Genomic DNA, 22,012 nt, shown 5'->3' on the forward strand with positions numbered 1-22,012 from the left:
CCGATGCCCGGGCCACACTCTGAGACCCACCCCACAGGCCGCTCCCCCTCAGGCTCCTCCTGGCCCCTCAGCTCCCAGGCTTCCAGATGCGGCGCGTACCCCAGGTACAGGCTTGGGTCTCTCATTCTATTTGGACGCTCACCCCAGGAAAGCTCCAGACCTATGACTTTCACGCCCATTTGTTGGCTTTGGGACCCGCGGCTCCTCCCTGGAGCTGTCCCTGACTCCACACGCGCACACCCGCGCTGGCTATTGGGAGTCTTAAAATTAATTACACCCCCCCAGACGAAACTCTGGAAACCCTTTACCTTACCCCCATCCTCCACTTCTCAATAAATAGTCCTCCTCCTCCTCCAATCCGAAATCAGAAATGGTGTTTTTTTTAAAAGGCAAGTATTATCTTTGATGTCTCACTCTCTCTGGCCCCCTCAAGCCATCACCTACCTCTAGGGCGCACTCGAACCTGCCCACGCCGCTCCAGGTCTTCTGTGACCATGCTGTCCCAGGCCGCCATGGTCTCTCTGGACTCCAGGGGCCTCTCTCAGAATCTGTTCTCTCCGGAACATCCAGACGGAACAAGTCGTCATCAGAACAGCGTGGGCCCCTCCGCGAAACTGTCCCAAGTCTTGCGATACACTGACTACACTCCGCAACGCAGAAGGCCGGATTCACCAAGTCCCGCCAGGCCCCTCGGAGCTCATGCACTGGCCCTTCTCCCAGCCCACTCTGGGGCGCCAGCCTTGGGACTGCACCTGCTGCTCCTGCCGCCGGGAATGTACTTCCTGGTTCTCAGCAGACTCGCGCTCCTTGGCCTTTGAGCCTCGGCTTGTCGTGCAGCCATCACAGAAGTCCTGCTGGGCCCCCGGCAGTGAGTCTCTGCCTGGTCAACTCCCTGTGGTTCACCTCGTCCTCCCCGAGGTGTCAGAACTGGGAGTGACGTCCCTCGCACTCGGCCTGGGCCCCGGCCTGTCAGGGTTACCTGCTCCAGCATCCTCTTCTGTTCTCACCAACATACACCAGCTGTGAGATGATGATCTTGTGGCCTTTTCATCGTAGGTCACCCAAGGGTCAGTTCTCTGGGAGGAGGGTTGGTGTTTTGTCACCGTGAGTATCCGCACCTGGCACAGAGTAGGTGCTTCACATGTATTTGTTGACTGCTAAAAACAGATACACACTGAGTGCTCACTATGGGCCAGGCACTCGTCGCTCCTATGTATTTGTTTATTTAATTCTTCAGGGGAGGGACTTCAAGAAAACAGGCACGGAGAGGTGAAGTCACTGTCTCAAGGTCCAAGCCGGGTGGTGGCAACACTGAGCTTTCAGTCCCTCGACTCCAGGACGAGCATGCAAGCGCTGTGCACAGTTGTCTGAGATCCCGGATTGCCCTTAGCCCTCGGGGGTGTCAGGATGTCAAAGCACCAGTATGAGAAACAAAGGCTGATGTAGGAGATTTCTGCCCGCTGAGAAAACCTGGAAAGACAGAATGCCATATAGAAAGGAAGGTGTCAGAGAGGCATGGAGACAGGTGAGAGCTGAGCAACAAAGACCCATAGAGAAGGAAGTTCAGAGGGATGAGACTGAACTTGGGGTCACAGCCGCCCCTTGAGGCAGCTGCCCGCGTACAGAGTGGCCCAGGTGAGCAGACAGCTGGGGACTATGCTCAGGAAGTTATGTGACAAGGAGAGATCCCAGCTTCAAGTTGGAGTTCAGGATAAGGGGCTCTAGATGGATGACCCAGACTTTCAGTGGGACCCCAAAGAGTGACACTCTCAGAGGAGGTTAAACCGAAAATTTTTCAGCCTCCAAAGGCTGAACCCCCAGCTTTTTTAACTCTCTATTCACAGACTGTATTAGCCAACATATTGCCAAGGGCAAGAGAGAATTCCCTCGAGGAAGGTAGATCACCCACACTGACATTATATTTTTGTTACACAATCAGTAAGAAATTATCGTACATATCTAGAGACAAAACTGAATGGCTGAAAAATCAAGAGGACATAGAAACTTTTATTTATTTATTTTTTTTGGTGGGACCCTCGATGGCGGCCAGGGATCAAACTGGTGATGCAGAGGCTGCGGGCAGCCTCACAACCCAGCACTCAACCGCTGCGCCACCAGGGGAGGCCTGACATAAAAACTTTTAAAGGCCAATAGCCCCACACATGTGGATAAAGTTGCATGGAACTAAGCATACACGTGTGTGTGCTCACATGGGTACGCACAAGCACCAGTAAAACTGGGAAAATCTGGACAATATTTTATCATTGTTAATATCCTGCTGTGACCCCGTCCCTGTGGGCTGTTACAGTGGGGGTTTTCAGGGGGCCATGAAAATGGAGGTGCCATAGAGGGCACATGGGTTCTTCTTTTATTAATTTATTACACCTAAATGTGAACCTATGATTATCTCAAAATAAAAAGTCTAATCTTTTTAAAAGATTGCTATAGGAGATTGATAAGTTATAAGACACGGACTTGAAAATACCTATGGTTAATGTAGTCAAGAAATGACATGACAAATAGGAGAACCTCCAACAGAGAACTGGAAACTATTAAGAAAATTAAATGAAAATTCTAGAATTAAAACATGTGTTCACTGAACTTATGAGCTCAATAAATAGGACTAGCAGATCAGACACAGTCAAAGAAGGAATCTGTGAACTCTGCTAGAGGGATCAAAAGAAATTATTCAGAATAAAGACCGAGAAGAGGGCCTCCCTGGTGGCGCAAGATGTAACCTATGAAGCTCACCGCAGCCACTGCAGCACAAGTTCGATTCCCGGCCAGGGAGCTGCCCACATGGCGCAGCAGGCCTCTCCTGAGTCTCCCGCTGCTCCCCTCAGCAGTGTATTTCAGTCAATCTGCCTGTTCTGCTTCCCACTCTGTCTCTGGAGAATCCTCTCAACCCCCACACTTCTGGCCTGTACCTCAGTTCTTGTATGCATAAACAAATAAATCTTTAAGGAAAAAAAAAAAAGACTGAGAAGAACAGAAAAAAACAGAGGAGAAAGTGTAAGATTAATACGGGACATGGTGAAAAGACCTAACATATAAGGAGCCCCAGAAGAAGTGGAGGAAGCAAGCAGGGCAGAAAGAATATTTGAATAGATAATGTCTGAGTATTTTCCAAAAACCACAGAAGATTTTAAGCCACAGGATCAAGAAACTCAGGGCCTCCAAACTTGAGAAGTGCAAAGTAAACCACAATGAGGACTTGGACAGTGAAACATATATAAACCAAAGACAAAAAAATCTCCAAAGGTCTTAAAGAGAAAAAAAAAAAACGCTCTCCCTTCCAAGGAGCAAAGGCCAGAATGACAGTTGACTTTCAATGGAAGGAATGAAAAAAGAGGACAATAACATGACATCTTTAAGAAGCTAAAAAGAAAGCAGCTGCCACCCTAGAATTCTAGACTCATTGAGAAGCCTTTTAAAATGAAGATGAGGGCCTCCCCGGTGGCGCAGCGGTTGAGCGCTGGGTTGCGAAGCTGCCCGCAGCCTCTGCGGCGCCGGTTTGATCCCCAGCTGCTCCCTGGCCACCGGAGGAGGGTCCCGCATGGCGCGCAGACCTCTCCTGCCGCCCACTGCTCCCCTCAGCAGTGTACTTCGGTCCTTCTGCCTGCTCTGCTCCCCACTCTGGCTCTGGTGAATTCTCTCACCCTCCCGCGCTTCTGACTGTACCCAGTGCTTGTATAAATGAATAAATAAATCTTTAAAAATAAATAAATAAAGAGCTGAGAATATGGCCTGGAGATTCTAAGTTAAAAAAAAAAATGAAGATGAAACGAAGAAAAAACAATCATTAAAAAAATAATGATTGGGCCTCCCCTGGTGGCGTGCGCAGTTGAGCGCAGTGCTGTGAAGCTGTCTGCAGCCTCTGCAGTGCAAGTTCAATCCTGGCTAGCCGCAGAGTTACCCACATGGCACTGCAGACCTCTCCTGTCTCGCCCGCTGCTCCCTCAGCAGTGTGTTTCAGTCATTCTGCCTGTTCCGTTTCCTGCTCTGTCTCTGGTGAATCCTCTCATGCCCTCCCACACATCTGGCCTGTACCCCAGTTCTTATATGCATGAATAAATAAATCTTAAAAAAATGCTTTAAAAAAATGATTATATTCTGTGGGTTTAAAACTCATGACAGAATAAAAGGTGGTTGGGGTTAATGCACTCAAGTCTTGAGGAGTCCTGGAATGGAGAAAGCACTCACCCCACCGGACTTTGATGAGTCTAGGCTCAATATTATGTCTCCCCAGGGTGATCACTAGAAGGTAAGAGATAATATAACTAACAAGCTCTTACAGAAAAATAATTCAAAATAAGATTTAAAGGGGAAAGAAAAAGAAACACAGTGGCATCAGTAGTGAATGGTAAGTTGACTGATTTAAAGCTACATTTAAGGTAAGTTGTTAACTACATTAAATATGAAAAGCATTCCAGTGAAAACACTGATATTTCCTTTCCATATAAAATAATATGGAAAGGTTGAAATTTAAAGAAAAGAAAATACATACCATGCAAACATGAATTCAAGGAAAGCTGGTATAACTGTACTGAGTTGAAAGTAAACTTTAAAACAAGAAGCATTACTAGAGATAAAAGGGATATTTCATGATGATAAAGAATCAACCTCTTAGGAAGACAAGTAATTATAAATGTGTATGCATGTACTAACATAGCTTCATAATATAGAAAGTAAAAATCGGCAGAACCTAATGGGAAAATTCAATCCACAACTGTAGTGGAATATTTTAATGACTATTGGACTAACAGGCAAAAAGTTCAGTAGGAGTATAGAAAAGTTGAACAAAATGATTAACAAACTTGACCTGACAAACAGCTATAGAATAGACATTCTTTTCAAATGCCCATGAAAAATTTTACCAAGAAGGACTATAGTAGAATAATGGACCCCCACGATGTCCACACCCTAGCCCCCAGAAACTGAACAGGTTATGTCCGACAGCAAAGGGAAATAAGCTTAGAGGTGGAACTAAGGCTGCTAACCAGATGACAGGAGATAAGGAGATTAATGCGGATTATCCAGATGGGCCCAATGGAATCGGTGTTCTTAGACCCCAAAGAGGGAGGCTGGAGATCATGTCAGCAGATGTAGCTGAGGAAACTACAAGTCAAAGAATTTGGAAGCTACTAGAAACTAGTACAGGGAAGGGCTCTGTCTTCCAGAGAGACTCGGGAACGTAAATTTTAGCCCCGTGAGACCCATTTCAGACTTCTGACTCCAGAAATGTGAAATAATCAATTTATGTTGTTTTAAGTCACCATTTTCCCAATCTCTGTTACTTGCTGCTGATCCAATTCCTAGCTGATTGGGGGGTGCTCCACCATGCGCCACTGGAAACAGCAGGAGCAATGAAAGGGTGTAGCTGGAGTGTAAGCTGCAGCTGACAAGAGCTGACTGCAGAAGTGGGCCAGGCTCTGCTCCACCTCATTCATTCACACACACACCCATTCAGGTAACACTCACCAGGCAGCTACTCTGTCAGATCCTGTGTGAAAACAGGGGTGTTGAGACAAAGTTCTCAAGGAGCTCACAGGGAAGAGAGAAACACTCAATTCAAGACAGTGATAGAAACGTGCCCAGTAAGACAGGGGCACAAAGGGCTCTTCTGGTAGCAGCTGATGGAATTCTGGGGTGTAGCTTAGCCCGAGAGGGACATGGGCTAATAGAGCCAAAGGGGGGAAAGGCAGAGAGAGAATGTGGGCAGCAGGGATGCGTGTGCAAAGGGGAGGAGGGGAGATAGAGCAGAGTGTGTATAGAGCCAGGAGGGATGATGTGGCTGGGGACGGAGCACAGGGGACGGGGCTGCATGCAGATGGAGGTGCCCATGACCACCCCAGGGAGTCTTGGATGCCTGGTCACGGCAGCTGGACGACACCTGGTAGGTGATAGGGAATCAAGGACAGAGGGAAGAAATTGCTCAAGAGGAATGCAGGGGTGAAAATTGGGTTTTAGAAGGGTCCCTTCGACAGTGATAGGGAGAACGGGCAGTCAGGGAGTGCCGTCAGGAAGTTGTTGCAAAAATACAGATGGGATCATGGTGTTGTGCACATGGGTAGTGCCAGGAAGATGGCCAGAAGGGCTATAATCAGGACAGAGTTAGGAGTCAGAATTGGCAGGCTTGTGATTGATTGGAGGTGGGCGATGGTAAGGGAAGTGTGAAGAGTGATATTCCCTGGTTTCTGATGGAGGCAACAGTGTAGGTGGTGGTGCCATTTGCTGAGATGGGGGATGCAAGGAGAGCAGGCTGGAAGGAGATGATCAATTCAGTTTGGGACACAGTGAGTCTGAGAGCTTGTGGGAAATTCTGATGGAGATGGCCAGGGCCAGTGGGACAGTTAGTTGGACCTTTAGAGCTGGAGCTCTGGTGAGACCTAATCTGGAGAAACACAGGAGTCATCAGAGATGGACACTGAAAATGAAACCCTGGGAGTAGATAAGACACAGCAATTCTCAACAAGATACACACAGAGGTCGACTCTCAAAGAGTGTCTGGAATCACCAGAGGGACTTTTCCAAAGTACTCTCAACACCAGTAAACTCTCTAGGAAGTATGACCTTGGCAGAATGGTGCTGATGAAGAGGGGAGCTAAGGTAGGAAGAAATGCAATACCATTGCAAGAAAAGAGGGTGGGCACAGAGCAAAGGAAGAAGAGCCCAAGAAGGAGCTGGAGGGAAGAGGGGTTTGAGGAGATCCAGGAAAGTGAGGTACCCCAGGTGTCAGGACAGGGCAGTGATTCTCAACTGTGTGCCCAGGTGCTTGTGAAAAATAGATTTCTGCCCTCCAGCATGCTGATGCCACAGACCCTGGAATCTGCATGTAAATAGTTCCGTGGGTACTGCCTCCCGGGTAGAGAATTTCATGGAGTTGGGCGTGGTCGGCAGACTTATGCCAACAGAAGGGATGAATCCAGAAAGATAAACACTATAGGGTCTACCCAATTCTACTCTTCAGGTCACCAGCAGCCATGGAAGAGAGAATCTCAGTGGTGCTGTGGGAGTGGAAGCCAGATTGTAGTGGGCTGAGGAGAGAATGGGAGGTGAGAACGAGAAGCCAGCAAATGTGGACCCCTTTTGGGAGAAGTTTGGATGAGAGGCGGAGGCGAGAGCTTCGCCCCCCTCAAAGGCCACCTTGCCTCTCCTGGATAAAGTTGGCAAAGAGGGTTCAGGAAATCTGGAGGCTGAGTCAGACATTCCACAGACCCTCCAAACACACCAGGGAGGCAAGCTGGGAAGCAACGAGGGCCTCACACACCTCGGGCTGCCAAGTCTCAAAACCAAACTCATTGTGAACGTCTTCTGCCTGCCCACTCCAGACTCAGTCCGCCATTGCTACCAATCCAGGGATCTTTCTATCACTTCAGTCTGACCTAGTTTCTGCCTGGCCTGAAACCCTCCCCACTCTCACATCACCCCAGAGAGCACCCAAGTTCCTGAATCTGTCAGGGACTTGGGTAGGAATCTGGTTCCTACTTTTCTCCGCACCTTCGCCCCACCCTCTTCACCATCACCGCCATTTGCACCACATTCACCTCCACGCAGGCCACACGGAACCACCAACAGCTCCCCAGTGAACTGTGCTTCCCACCCTCTTCGGCCTACTGCCTACTGGCCATCTTGGGCAACTCAAGTGCCACCTTTCTCCTTGGGGAAAACCAGCACCCTGTCCACACCCTCAGCACATCGCTGGGACAATGACTTCTCTGTTTGTTAACCGGCTGTCCCAAGGCGCATTCACAGAACCAAGGTCCTCATGGAACTGTTATAGGGCAGCCCCAATACAAAACGGGGTGCCTGACTGTGGGTCCTCACCCGCGTGCTTAAAAGGACTTATCAATGCTCTACCGCAGGCGCACGCGAAAGGTTCATAAAAGGTTTATTCACAAGGGAAGGGGAAATGAGGAAATGTACAGCTCAGGGAGAAAAGTGGGAGACAAAGTTTTAAATGCGTCCTACCCGATCCGCCGATCAGGAATCCCAAAATGGCGCTCTGCGAGCTGGCCGCGAGCCAGGAGCCGTGAAGCCAGGAGGCGAGCGACAGAGCGAGCCAGAGACCCCAAGGCCCACGTGTTTGGTTTTTATACCAACCCTGGCTGCTTAACTCCACCCGCAGGTCCCAGCCACCCTCCTTTGGTGGTGACGGGATTTGTCTTTCCCAGTGTCCTGATGGCTTTGGTCTGGGGTGGGGGTGGCGTCCACAAAGCCTGCATGGGATTAGCTCAGGACATCCCTTCCCCCTAACAGAACTTCTCTCTGAATCACCAGCACCAGGCCACGGTCGCGTCCCCTGTCTGTGGACGTGGCCAAGGGATTTCACCACAGGGACTCATCACGATAAAGGGAATGTTGAGGGAGGGCCCCACTGGCCCTTTGACCCTCCAGTCTAGTGCCTGAATCTGTTTGCACTGATACTCACACATGCGTCTCCTCGCAGGGGAGGCAGGGCGGGCTCGGAGGGCGGGTCTTTACATTGATGTAGGTGGGCCCAGGCGACTCTTACCCGGGCGGGCTGCAGGTGAGAGTACCTGGACCCTTCTCCGGGGTTTTACCGCGATGCTTTCCTCTAACGAGGTGGTCAGAGACGTGTAAAGCGGGGGCGCGAAGTTTGCGTGTGAGACGCCAACCGTAAAGCTCGAATAAACGCTAGTTCATTCTTTGAGATACCAATAAAGCAACCCCTCTGTGCCACACTAACAAGCAGCATTTGGTATCAAAATGACGGAAGGAAACCCCCAAAGTTTGTTCCTCACAAAAAACGAGAACTTCGCGCCCGGGGCCTCCTCAGGCCCACTCAGGACCACCACAAGCGAAGCCCCGCCTCCCCGGCCCCGGCCACGCCCTCTTCCGCACAAACCTCGACGTTGGCGGGCCCTTCACGTTGATTGACACCTCTATTCACCAATGAGAAGTGAAAACCCCGTCAACGTCCGGTGAGGGGGAAGGACTTCCTTGCTGGTTGCTAAGACACTCTGGTTTCGCTCCTTGACAACCCTGGCGGGGGTGCGCTAGCTGCGGCCCCGGCTCCGGCCCCCGCGGGAGCAGGTGAGGCCCCGGGGCGCGGCGGGCAGCCGGGCGGGGAGCGCCGGCCCGACGGGGGGGCGGGAGGCGTCGCGCGGCGGGCGGGGCCTCGCCCGTCGCGAGGCCCCACCTCAGTCTCCCGCCCGCGGGTCCCCAGCCCCAGGTCCTCCGCTTAGGGGACCCCCACCCTTCCACTTAGGGGACCTGGGAGCTCGGTGGTGACAGACTCGTCGTCGCGACTCTGCAGGCCCCTCCTTTCACCCAGGGGAGACCGGGTCCATCTTCGCGCTGTCCCGTCCGCCCTGACCCCACTCCCCCAGCACCCCGATCCCCGCCCCGGCCCCAAACACAGCTTTCGCGAAGGAATCTCCCGCCACTTGCGTGGGGGGCCAGTGGCCACCATCCCCCTGGCCCGGCCCGCTGGACTTGGGCCGCTGTCAACGGACTGGGACTCCAGGCGGCTCATTTCCCTCTTTGGGCCGCGGCTTCCCAGTTTGTAAAGGTGAAGTTGGGTTGAATGATCTCCAGGGCCTTTTGGACTCTGATCTTCTGGGATGTGATTCTTTGACCCAACTGTAGGCCAACGTTGTGCTCCCAGGAGAGGTGTGCGAGTAGTGAAAAGAACTTGGCAAACCTAATTTGCAGGACCCAAACATGTTACTGACTTCTCTGCTTCTTGTCTGAGTTTATATGACGCGAGGATACTGTAGCACAACTCCGTGGGGAATTCTGAGGAGGAGATGAATTGAAGAAGAGAGTCCAGCTCAGTGTGGGATCAGTATTTGTCATTTTTCTTCCTTTGTCTCTTCCTGCCCTACGTTTTCCCTGAGAAGTCCCCAACTCCTTAGCTTCAGCTGTCATTTCTCCATTTGACCCTCAAAGCCAGACCTCCATCTCTGATCTTTCTCCTGAACTTCCTTAGTTAGGGAGGCTTTGGATGAGGGTAGAGATTGATGTGATAGCTGGACCGGGTGGCTTTCCTTATCTATCTGCCCAAGGTCGGCCTCGAGCGCTCCAGTCAACGGGGCGAAAGTGGCCACCAGCAGGGTTCCTCCAGGCTTTGAGGGACAGTCTCCACTGCGAGGAGCTGGCACACACTTTTGGCCTTATTTCCCACAGTCCACTTCTCTTCATCCCTCTTTCTTAAAGACTTTTCCAAAATGCTTCCGAAGCAAAATAATAAATAGTGACGAAGGCCACTGAGGGGCGAGAGACACTGGCTTTGACAAGGGGGTGATTAAGGACTCTGTGCCTCTGTTACGAGGAGAAGCCTTCCGGTCAGCCATTAGGCTGTGAGGGGGCCCTGGGTCAGCCAGAGGAGGACGGTGAGGGCCAGGGCAGAGCGCGGCGGGGCAGACCTGCATTATTGAAGTGCTGTCTTGACACCGGCACGACTTCTAGCCTGGAGCTGCTGGGCGCGCGCTCATTTGCGTGGAAGATGGATACGGTGATCAGAGCCTGAGTTCTGCTATTTTGGGGAGCACCCCTTCAGCAGGGCTCGTCGTGCCGAATGACTGCAGCTGCATTCTAATGAGACAGCAGCTTAAAAAAGTCTGCCTTTCTGTATCTGGAAACACACCATTTCCGAACGTTCCTTTTTGTTCCATAAGTCTCACCTCTCGGGGACCCCCGGGAGGACGTGAGGTGGGGAGGAAAGCTGCCTGCCAGCAGGGCCCTTAAATCAGCGGGGTTGGAGAGTGGTAGGGGGGTCCTGGCTGACAGCTGGACGGTGGGCAGAGCCAAGCCTGGGGGACAGGTGGAGAGCGGCTTGTTCCAGAGTCAGGGCGGAGCCTTGGCCTTGTGTAGTTTCTGAGAATGAGAAGATGGGCTGATCCCCTTTCAGAGAGCAGGACCCTGCGGTGCAGGAGAAATGACTTGCCCAAGGCTGCAAAGCAAGGAAGAGCAGAGTTTGTTTCCATTCTAGAACTGTCTTCATTCTAGAACTATGCCTCAGGGGCCTGGACTGTCCTCTGCAAGGTGCTGCCCCCCCCCCCCAAATCCAGGGACTTTTTCCCTCTGTTTCCGAAGGGGCCTTGGTAAGACCTCTGCGGTCTTGTGATGGAGTATCCGGGTTCCAGGGCTGAGGCCAAGTCCCCACAGCCTCCTACCTGGCCTCTCAGCAGGCCACACACCCTGCTCTGCATCTGGGCTCTCATCCTGGCACTTTTTAGCTCCTAGGATGCATGGAATCAAAGTGAAACATTTCGGTGGGAAGTGCCCAACAGCTGTTTGGGCATCTTAAGTTGTTCCTGCTTGAAATCTTGGGGTAAAGCCCTGTCCCTTTGTCATCAGTGTCATCACCTTCTGTCACACCCCAGTAATGTGGAGGAGGCCGCAGGAAAGTGCCTTTTTGCTAAAGCTAGGAGGACAGGGTGGAATTGGAGATGGGCCTTAACATTAATGAGCAGAGACAAAATCCACCGCATTTTGTGAAAGCAGAAGCATGAGCAGAAAGTACGATGAACTAGTGCTTGGTCACTTGCCAGCTGACATGTAGAGAAATAGAAGCAGCTGATATCAGAAGTGATGAGATAAGAGGCGGCATCTGTCCTCTAGGGAATCAAAAAAACACCAGCGTTATGGGATGGCGGAGTTGTGCCAGGCTGGCTCCCTTGTTCAGGTGGAGAGGGGCGGGGCTTCTGAAGTGCCAGAGGGGGTGGAATAGCGAAACAGCTGAGAGCAAGCACTGCTTGGCCAAACTAAGGGCAAGTTCGCATTAGCATAGTAGACACCCAAGAGGAGAGTCAGCTTGAATCTCACTGCTGGGGTCATCCAAGCCGTGCTAGTGATAACGCACTTGAGGTTACTTTTGTGGGTACCAGCTACCTATCAGCACCAAGTCGGGGTTGGTGCCCGCACCAGAGACTGCTGGGGTTTAAACCCCAGCTCTGCCACTCACTAGCTGGGTGGCCACTTTGTCCCTCCATCCACTCACGCAGGGCCTACCTCGTGGGGCCCTTGCAGCCAGGAGCCGAGTAAAGGCACGTGAAGCACGTAAAACAGGCTGGCACGCGGGCGACCTAACCGTAGCCTGTCGTGGCCTGCTGGCACTGTGCTGCACATCTTTGGGTTCAGTGACTGTGGTAAAAGTAAATTTATTTGGAAATGTGAGAAATGCTAGCTTAAAAGTATTTGACTTCATTTGTCCAGTAGGGATACGAAAAAGGGTTTAGTACTTCTCCTGAGGTTAAAAGTTCTCCGAATCCTTTGAACCGTAGAACGAAGTGTGTTGTAGGGTTTCCAGCAAGGCTTCCATTTAGGATTAAGGCTCACCTCTTTAGGAAAAGCCCCATCTGTCATCAGATAACTGGATTTGGAAAGAAAAAAAGGAAATCCATGCATCTGGCTGTGTCATATATATCCCCATGCATCTCCCCCCGGATTCTCCCAGGAGCCAGAGGGTCAACCATTTGTGGCCTGCCTGGCCCGTCTCGTCCACTCTCGTAACAGCCCTTGAGGTGGATGTAGCTGATGAGGCACCCGAGGCCCCAGGCCACAGTGCTCAGGAGCCGTGGAATCAGCACTAAGGCCCAGGCTACCTAATTCCTGGGCCAGCAGGACAGGGGGCCGGAGGGGGAGCAGGAAGGAAGCGCTGGGGAGCCTGTGTGCCCAGCAGGGCAGGGAACATGGCAGTTCTGTTCCTCCCGTACATCAGGGGGCGACAGCAGGAGGCACTTGCTGCCCAATACGCCCAGGATTGTTGATGGCGACCTGACATTTAACTCCGCCACGTCTGCTGGAAATGGCTGTGCGCGCGGGCACGCAGAAGCTGCGCTCGTCGGTGGCTCGCTCGAGGCTCCCCCCTCAGCCTGGCCCACAGTCAGTGTTTGTCTTGACGGTGACAGTGTGGACTTGCAGCATCTTACCAGCGTGTTCTTCCCCGGCCCAGCCTCTCGTGTTGACTCAGCCTCCAACTGCAGACTTGCTGGCCATTTGGAAAAGGATGCGGAGGAGTTAAGATCGGGAGGTGTCAAATTGTTACTGAGACAGTTCTAATTTGTGATGCATGGTTTTGAAGCCAACTCTTTTCTCCTGGTTTTTCCTGTTTTCTCCAGCACCCCTTGGGGAGAGACGTTCTCTGCTCCCACCAAATTGGCAGGGCCTGTTTCCCGAATCTCCCTGGTGTGTCTTAACTGCCAGGCCCAGCACCTGGAGGCATCGCTCGCTCCTCCGGTGGCCACAGTGGGAGGATCATGGGAGAAACAGAAGGGAAGAAAGAAGAGGCTGATTACAAGCGGCTGCATACCTTCCCCCTGGTCAGGGTAAGCCGGGGCGGGGCGGCCGTGGGAAGAAGGGGAGCGGACTCTGCTGGCTCAGATGTAGGAGGCGACAGTGACTCATTCTTTCATTCAGTCATTCATTTTACTTAGGCCAACTACTCTCTATCGGGCCCTGTTCGAGCCTGGGTGGATAGAGCCTGAACCAGACAGAGGCTGACCCACGTGAAAGCAAGGCTGAAAGCACATCATTTCAGGTCACAAGTGCTAGCAGGAAAAATAAAACAGGCATCAGGCTGCAGAGGAGAGCTGGTGTCTGGAAAGTTTTCTTCGATCCGAGACCAGAACAAAGTTAGGGAGCAAGAACATTCCGAGCAGGAGAGACCCCAGGCCTAGAAAGCCTGAGGTGGGAGTGCGTGCCAAGAGGGTGGCAGGGCATGAGGGCCAGTTGACGGAAGGGCCTTGGAGAGGGCTGTGGAGTCTGGCGTGAGTTCAGGGGGCGCCATGAGGGGTTTCCGCAGAGGACGTAACTGATCTGTTTCATGTTCACTCCAGTTGTTGAAAGGAGAGTGGGGTTCAGGGCCCCAGAGCGGATGTGAGGAGACGGGTGAGGACACTCTTGCGGAGACGCAGGGGGCAGGGTGGCTGGTCCAGGTCGCAGCATGGAGGTGGCAAGTCCGGGTCAGGTTCTGGATAGATTTTGGAGGTAGAAAAATGGAACTTCCTAGAACTTCCTGACACACTGGATGCTGGATATGAGGAGAGAGAGTCAAGGTGACTCCTGGGGTTTGTCTTTTCCTGAACACGGTGGAGAAAATGGTGTCAGCTTCCAAGAGGAGGAGGACAGAGGACGTGTGGATTTGTGGAGCAGTCAAGAGTGAGCTTTTGGACTTCCAAGCCAGGCTGTGGAGCAGGCAGCTGCACACAGGGGTCCAGAGGCCAAAGCGGAGGTTAACGCTGGGGTGACAATGTGGGCACCCTCCCCATAGGGAAGATTTATCACTCTTCGAGACCAGCTAGCGGCCCCACATGGCAGATAGCTGGGCAAGAGGAGAGGGTAGAGACGCGGCCCAGGGCACCATGGCACTTGGGAGGAGGGATCCCCCAACAGGGGTTGAAAGAGCAGCCAACATGGGTTGAAAGAGAGGCAGGAGGAGCCCAGCGCCAGCAAGAGTGGCCCAGCCGTCTTCCTCTCCCCGGGGCGAGGCTGAAGGGCCACGTCTCGGAGCCCCGGGGCTCAGCTCCATTCCATGCCCCTCGTCCCAGCTGCGCACCGTTAGTCAGGAGGTGGGTCTCCCTCTGGGCTTTGCCCAGAGTGATGCCAGGGCAGCTACCCGGTGTCCACGCCTTAAGCTTGGGACAGAGAGGCCAGCCCAGCTGGCCTGCTCATGGGCTAAGCCTCTGTCTGTCTGTCACCCTGCCCTGTCTAGCACTCGGACATGCCAGAGGAGATGCGGGTGGAGACCATGGAGCTGTGTGTCACGGCCTGTGAGAAATTCTCCAACAACAATGAGGTACGGGTGGCCCCCTGTGCCTCTGGTGACCCCTGTGGTTGAATGAGTGGCCCCATTCCCCGCAGCAGCTCCTGAGCACTCTGCTGGCGCCCTCCTTGCAAGCCTGCATTCGCAGCCGACAGGCCAGTGAGGGAGGAGGCAGTGCTGTCTCTGGGCACTGATCTGAGGGTCATGCCCAGCCCTAAAAGGAGAGAAGCCTTGGGAGCTCCGTGACGTCCCTATCCATGGTCCCCCTCTCCGGAGGGCTGGTGAATAGGGTGCCTTTACCTTGGCTCCATCCCAGCGGAGAACAGAGCCCGCCCAGGCATTCATTCATGTATCCATTCATCCATTCAAGACAGATGCGGAGGTCACCTCTGCGCCGGCACTGGGCTAGGCGCTGGGGGTTGGCCAGTGGGCATTGGCACAGGGATGTCGCTCACTAAGCTGCTGATGAGCCAGAAAGAAGCCAGCATCGGAGCAGCCCACAGGGAGGCAGCCCCAGCCTAGGAGCTTAGGCTTTGAGCGGGCCAAGCCAGGTTCTACCCCATCTCCAGCCCTTCCTGGCTCTTCTGCCTTGGACAAGCCACTGCTCAGCTCTGAGCCCCAGTTTCTTATTCCACAACAAGATGGGGTGCTGCCTTCTCTGTCTTGAGGCAGTCTCGAGGGCACTGAGAGGATGTGGGCGAGGGGAGGCACTGGGCGTGGGGTGGGTGCTGCAGGTGCAGCGGGTGCCTGAGCTTGGACGTGCACAGAGGCTGCGTCCTCTGCCCTGCCTCGACTGTCCCTGAGAGGCTCCTTGAAAGAGCACAGGAAGGAGCAGCTTCCAAACCCACAGGGAGAGGAACTGACACCCCGCAGTGGAGGGACTGACCCCACACGGTCTGCTGAGCCTGTCGCCTGGTGACTTCATGATCCCGGAGCAGCCTGTGGTCCTGACACTGGAAACCAGCTCTCGGGCCAGCCCAGCTCTGACGCAGGCTGTCTGCAGACACCACTGCCTGCTGCCCGCCTTGCCCAGAGACTCCCCGACGGGAGGGCGCCTCGGTTTCCCGTCCCTGGGTGATGGAAAGGTGGCCTTTCTGGAGGGTCCATGAGCTGGAGAACAATCACGAGAGGGTGGCCGGCCTCTCTCTTGCCAGCACGCCCCTGATAAGCCTCCTCTTCCTTCCAGAGCGCCGCCAAGATGATCAAAGAGACGATGGACAAGAAGTTCGGCTCCTCCTGGCACGTGGTCATCGGCGAGGGCTTCGGGTTTGAGATCACACACGAGGTGAAGAACCTCCTCTACCTGTACTTCGGGGGGACGCTGGCTGTGTGTGTCTGGAAGTGCTCCTGACACCGTCCCAGCCCCTCCTCCCCGCCCCCCCGCAGGTCTTCTTCCTGCCACCGGCCATCTGGGCTGGGGCGCAGTTCCCCGCAGGTCCTGGTTTTTTCGAAGGAGTCTGGGGTCTTTTCTTCTGTCCTTGTGTCCCAGTCTCCTGCGCCCAGTGTGTGAATTTGTCAACATCCCTGTCCCCAGGCTTCCTGCCTTTTCACTGCGCCCCGGGTGTGTGTGGGGCCCAGGCAGCGGTCTGGGTGCAGGTGGGCGGGAGATGGGCAGGCAGGAGGGGGTGAGGAGACAGCCTTTTTCTCATGGGGACCTGCCAGGCCCACCTCTCTGGGGGCTGCTCTGCCCTCACAGCCCAGGAGTCCCAGCCCCCTAGCCCTGCGGGTGAGTGTCCACCATCCTGGTCTTGACCAGCCGCCTGCAGACAGCCCCAGGAGGGAGCCGCTCCTCCCAGGGACACTGGCCGCTTCTCTTCCTATGCTCTGGAGAAGCTGTGGCCCCCAGAAGCCCCTTCCCTTACCTGAGCCCAGGCAGAACCAAGCACTGCATCTCACTGGACTGCCAGCCCACAGCCCGGCTCCAGCATGAGGCCGGCGCCTCCTGCCCTGCACCTCCGCCACTGGTCTGGGCGCCTTGTCCACGGCCTCCTCCCGAGCGTGCTGGGAACCAGTGGCTGAGGGGCGGGAGCTGCCATCGAAGTTTCTCCAGGGGCCGCCAAGCCCGGTGAGAGGCCTGGGCCCGGAGCGCGCTCACCGGGAGGCCTGTTGCCGCAGGGAAGCCTGGCCTGCAGTTTCTTCTCATCAGGGACCGCATGCTGATTTGTACTTGATCTCTGCTGGGTTTTCTATGTTCTTTTTGAGTGTGGGAGACGGGTTTTAGTAGAAGGTGAATCCTATTTTACACAGTGGTCTTATTTATATAAATGTCTGGGTTTTTACAATTAAAATGACCGAAAACAGCTTGACTTACAGCCTCTTGCGTGCGGGCAGGCTGGCCGCTGTCGTCAGCCTGGAGTGGGCCCAGCCCCTGCCTGGCCCCGCCTTCCCTGGCGCGTCTCGGGTAGGGGGGCTGTGCGATTGACTGGGGCCACAGGGACCAACACGAGATGCCCTTGGTGGCCAGGCTATGCTTCTGTGACATTTCAGTCTCACAACACTTCATTCAGTTCAAAGACATTTACCCCACTGTGGGGAGCCGGGCCCCGTGGGTGGCCACAGGCCTGCCCTCACGCTCCAGGGACACTGAGCCCAGTGGTTCAGCCTGTTGGACTCGGTGTGCAGTGATGTGATAAGAGACAGACAGTGCATTCCGGAAGGGAAGGAGGCCCCATGCCCTGCCTAGGGTGGAGGGAGGCCTCTGCATGGGCAAAGTAGGGCTTTAGGGGAGAGGGTGCCCAGCCTCAGGCGATGTAGGCCAAGTGTCTTGAGGACTAGGGGCGGCCTTCAGGGACTGTGAAGCTCAGCGACTGGCCCCTGAATCCCAGTGTCCCCCCAGCCCCTTGCCCCCACACCCCCTGAGAATGCTCAGGCCTGGGAGGCCCAGTCACCTGAGGCGGACAGCTTGCTGGGACAGACCCCAGGGGCCAAGCAGGGCGAGGAGCCCACCGGTTGGCTCCTGAGCTGAATAGCACGGGGCCTGAGCCCAGGGCAGGGCAGGGCAGATAAGAATCATGGCCACCGCCTGGAGCTGACCATCTGGGGCACAACTCATGGATCTCACTGCAGTGGCCCAAGTTCTTCTCTCAGGGGCAGGGAACATGAATGAGACCACTCACTGGCCCCGGCCTGCGCCCCACGCCACATGGGATGTTACCAGAGAGATTGGCGAGGCACAGATGGGAATGAAAAGAGAGGGGGTGCGGAGGCCGGGGCTGGTGGGAGCTTATTAGCTGCCTGCTTGGCGTCTGTTCTCTCCTATAATCTGCTGCACGCAGGTGCCAGAAAGTGGGGTGAGGGGGTGGCAGTTGGGAGTGTGGGCTCTGAGGTCTCCCATCTGGCTCAGGCCCAGCCCAGTTCTCCCTGGCCTCTGTGCCTGGGTGGCTTTGTCTAGAGAGAGGGGCAGAAGGCAGCAGTATCCCCAGGTGGGCAGGAGTCCGGGCTTACGCCCAGAGCAGGACCCCCTCAGTACCTCTGCAGAGCAGGCAGGATTCAGGGTGCTACCTCCATCCTGCAGCCAATGCTTAACATTTGCCACTGGCCAACCCCTCCTCTTCCCTGGAGGGGAGGAGGTGGGGGGAGTCACTGTTGGGCTGGGTCAGGGGACAGGGCTGGTGGCCTCAGCAGCTTTGTTTCCTCTACTACCCCAGGCTGAGCCCAAGGCCACTCTGCCCTGCCTCACAACGCCCCCTGCCTCTGGCCAGGGATTCCACATACCTTTGCTGACAGGGCTAAAAAGGGGAGGACCTTATCAGTGATGAAAGGGTGGGGCTGAGAAGGGAGGACATATCAATGAAGCAAGGGTGAGCTGAGAAGGGAGGACATATCAATGAAGCAAGCACCATTCCTGGTGGTGAATGGCTGCAGCCTGTTGAAGGAGACAGACTGAGGATGAGCAAGCATTGAAATAATCTGCTAGGAGGAGAAAGGGGGGTTTGGGGAGTGTAGGCTCCCTAGAAGGGACGGCCTCTCTCTGTCCTGGGAGCCCTGGGAGTCTTCACAGAGTTCTCCTGGGAGAGGAGACATCCTCGTGAGGAGCAGCAGCCTGCACAGAAGCCTGTGGCCGGGGAAGTGGTGAGATGCGGGTGGCGAGGCTGAGTGTCGAGTTCTGAGGATGGGGGGATGGGGCATGGGACTCCCCCCTCAGGCCCACAACATCCTGTGTCCTCAGCAGACCTCCGAGGAGGCCATCACTGTCCCCACTGACAAATGAAGAAGGCCAGGCTGGGCGGGGGACCATGTCTTCACTGGGGGCTCAGTCACTCACCCACCTGGCCCTCCCCCAGCAGCCTTGTGTCCCTGCGTTCCTGGGCCTGTTTGCCCCCTCCCAAGAACGCTGGGGTCCCCAAGCCTGTCAGTGCCTCTGTCCATCTGTCTCCCAGTCTCGGGGGCCTCCACCTCAGTCTCTGCCCAGATGCGGCAGCCCCAAAACTCACCTCTGCACAGGGAGCAGCAGCTGCCCCACCGACACCGTCCCCTCAGCCCTGTCCTGACAGACCCCCAAGTCACAGCCCCCCTGCAGGCCGGGCCCGCTGCCTGGGAGAGCACAAGTGCAGCCTTGGCCTGCACACCTCCAGAACCGGGGTCTCCCCAGAGTCGGGGCAGTGGGGGGCCGAGGGGCACTGAGGCAGGCAGCACTGGAAGGTGAAGGGCAGCGGGCCCCATGGCAACCAAGGCAGTGGGCATGCGGCCCGGGCATGGGCGGAGGGGGGGTGTCTCTGAAGCGCTCTGCGGAGCCTGTGGAGAAATTGGCTGAATATTTAATGTTGTCTTGAAAGCAGTACAGAGAAACGCCCGCATCCCGCTAACCTACTTCCTGCTTCTCCAGAGGACAGAGCATGGGGGGCTGGGGGGTGGATTGTGGGGCCCTAGCCCTAACCAGTGTGTCACCCCCACCCCGCAGCCGTGACTGAGCTGTGATGGGAGACTCAGCAGCTTGAGGTCTGGAGGCAGGAGGCAGCCGCTTCAGACGGTCCTGAGTGCCAGAGGGGGTTGTTGGAAGTTTAGCCACAAGCCCCACCCTGTTCTATTTTCCTTTTGTCCTCCTCATGCCGTATTTAAAGCAACCACCTCCCTCTGCCAGCTGCTGTCTTCAGTCCTTAGAAAGGCGGTGGGGGGAGGGCCATGGAATGAGAGCAGTAATATTTCCAATGAGTGGGTGCCCCGGGGTGCTCGCACCCACAAAGCCATCTCCAAGCTGCGTCCATTCATTCAGACTCCACGAGGGGCCTTCTGGCCTTGGCCCTTCCTGGCTGAGGCATGGAGAGGTTAAGCTGCAGGTCACATGGCAGTTAAGTGACCCCCCAGGCCCCCCCAGCCTGGACCGCCCCACCCCGTCCGCCTGCAGCCTTGAAGGGCCTCTGCAGCTCCCATCTGTTTCCGCTCCTTCCCAAGGTTACTGGGGGCCCCTGGAGAAGGTGGCTTGAACACACGAGTGCTTTCAAGTTGGAAGGGCTCATCAGGGGGTGGGGTCAGGGCCAGTGGGGGGCGGCCAGCTGTCACCATGCCCCCCCCACCCTGCTTCTGCTAGGAGGCTGCGGAGTCTAGAAGGTTGGCCTCAGCAGGGCAGGAGCGCAGGTGCTCGGGGCACCTGCGGTGACCAGGGCCCATGGCTGTGGCCAGCCCTCCCTCCTGAGCCAGGAAAGCCCATCCCAGTGCAAGTGCTTGTGGGGACGCTGCTGTCACCCACACACTCTGAGCCGCATGTGTGCTTCTAGCCTCAAATGGCCCGGGGAAGCGAGCCAGGAAGACACTTGAGGCTCTCCCGCCCGCCGGAGGGAAGTGGCTTGGGAGCGCTGGCCGGAGTGGGGCTGGCCCCGACGGTGGTTTCTCCCGCGCACTAAGAGCCCAGGTGCGGCAAGCGATGCCAGCCCCACAGGGCCTGTTCCTCACCAGCCGACACCCACCTAGTCAGTCCCCCGTGTCCCCGCTGTGCCATGTGCTCTGTTCTGGTGTCTGCGCCTGCTACATGCGAGTGGCTTGATGACAGAAACTGTCTTAGCGCTCCAGCACGGGGTCTGTTATGAATCAAGGCTGCATCATGACTACTGAGTGAATGAAGAGACGATGGACAGATGGACGGGTGTGTGGGTGGGTGAAATAGTCTTCTCTGGGAAGCTCAGAGCGACGGGCGCACAGTAAGGCGCAGCACTGACGGCTGGGGCAAGAGCTGAAGCTTGTCCATAGATTTCTGACGCCCCCAAATTACTCAGAGCGTCACAGAGGCCTCAGGTTTGTTTAGGAGTCACAGTTACTCCCCTTCGGCCTGCTTCCCAGGGAAAGATGCTAACCCAGAAGCAGCACAAGCGACCCCCAAGCATGGAAAAGCACTGAGGGGCCACACAGCAGGAGTGTGGACTTTGTGGCTAAGCCTGAGCCCTAATGCCGGCTCCACCCTTGCTGGCCACATGGTCATGAGACACTCCTCCATTTCCCTGGGTGCTCCCCCTCTCCGCCCCCTGCCCAGAGCCTCAGGGGAGCTGGAAGGGGCAGTGACAGCTTGGTGAAGACTCGTCCAGGGCTAGGAGGGGGAGGCGCAAGCGTGTGGTACGGAGCGCCCCCCAGCCCAGGCTGCCTTTCCCTTGACCTGCGGCCCCCGCCCTGATCCAGGCCTCCACTGCGGCCCCAGCACGAGGGGCACCTGCACACCCCCAGGACTCCCTCTCTGCAGCGCCTCGTGGAGATGACACCCCTGCAGCCCCGACCCCTGTAGCCAACTGCAGGGGAAATGAGGATCTACTCTCCAACAGTAATCAGAAGGACCGTGGTGCCCCAGCTTGCCCCTGCCCCGCAGTACCCCCTCCACAACCCCTTCTCCTCACGAAGCCCAGTGCCTTCCCGGGCGGGGCCTCAGGAGGATCCCAGCTGCCTGGGCATCCAGCGCCAGCCTGACCCATGAGTCTGGGGCTCCAGCGCCGGCGAAGACCAAATCAGACCTTCTGGGACACCCCCGCACCTGGTGACGCCTCCATGTCAGCCAGGATGAGCTGTACCCCCACATGATCCCCCAGGGACAACCTGATGGAGGAAAGGGCAAGGGGCTCATGACCTCAGTTAGGCCAAGCCCAGCCCCCTGACCCCTCCACACTCCCCACCCAGCCCTGCGGCCCCACTCCACCTCGCCTTGAGTCCAGAGTCCGGGGAACTGAGGGGAGGCAACCCTAGCGCCCTCTTCCAACCCACCAGGTGAGTTACCTGGGGTGCTCTCAGCGGGGCCGCGCGCTGGCGGTGTATCCCCAGAGCCAGCCACCCCGCTCTGGACCCGCTCCTCCTCTGTGCCCCAAG

General features: G+C 55.7%; 1 protein-coding gene across 1 annotated transcript; it reads left to right on the top strand.

The window, feature by feature from the left end:
- The first annotated feature begins 8,961 nt into the window (after positions 1 to 8,961).
- On the top strand, positions 8,962 to 17,054 carry DNAL4 (dynein axonemal light chain 4). Its single transcript, XM_037513551.2, has 4 exons — positions 8,962 to 9,057; positions 13,089 to 13,295; positions 14,681 to 14,764; positions 15,918 to 17,054. The coding sequence occupies exons 2-4, from the start codon at positions 13,227 to 13,229 to the stop codon at positions 16,080 to 16,082; spliced, it is 318 nt and encodes a 105-aa protein (XP_037369448.1). The 5' UTR covers positions 8,962 to 9,057; positions 13,089 to 13,226; the 3' UTR covers positions 16,083 to 17,054.
- Positions 17,055 to 22,012: the final 4,958 nt, after the last annotated feature.

This window comes from Talpa occidentalis, unplaced genomic scaffold, assembly GCF_014898055.3.
Source record: "Talpa occidentalis isolate TD23 unplaced genomic scaffold, MPIMG_talOcc4v2.1 talOcc4.16, whole genome shotgun sequence".
Taxonomy (NCBI): Eukaryota; Metazoa; Chordata; class Mammalia; order Eulipotyphla; family Talpidae; genus Talpa; species Talpa occidentalis.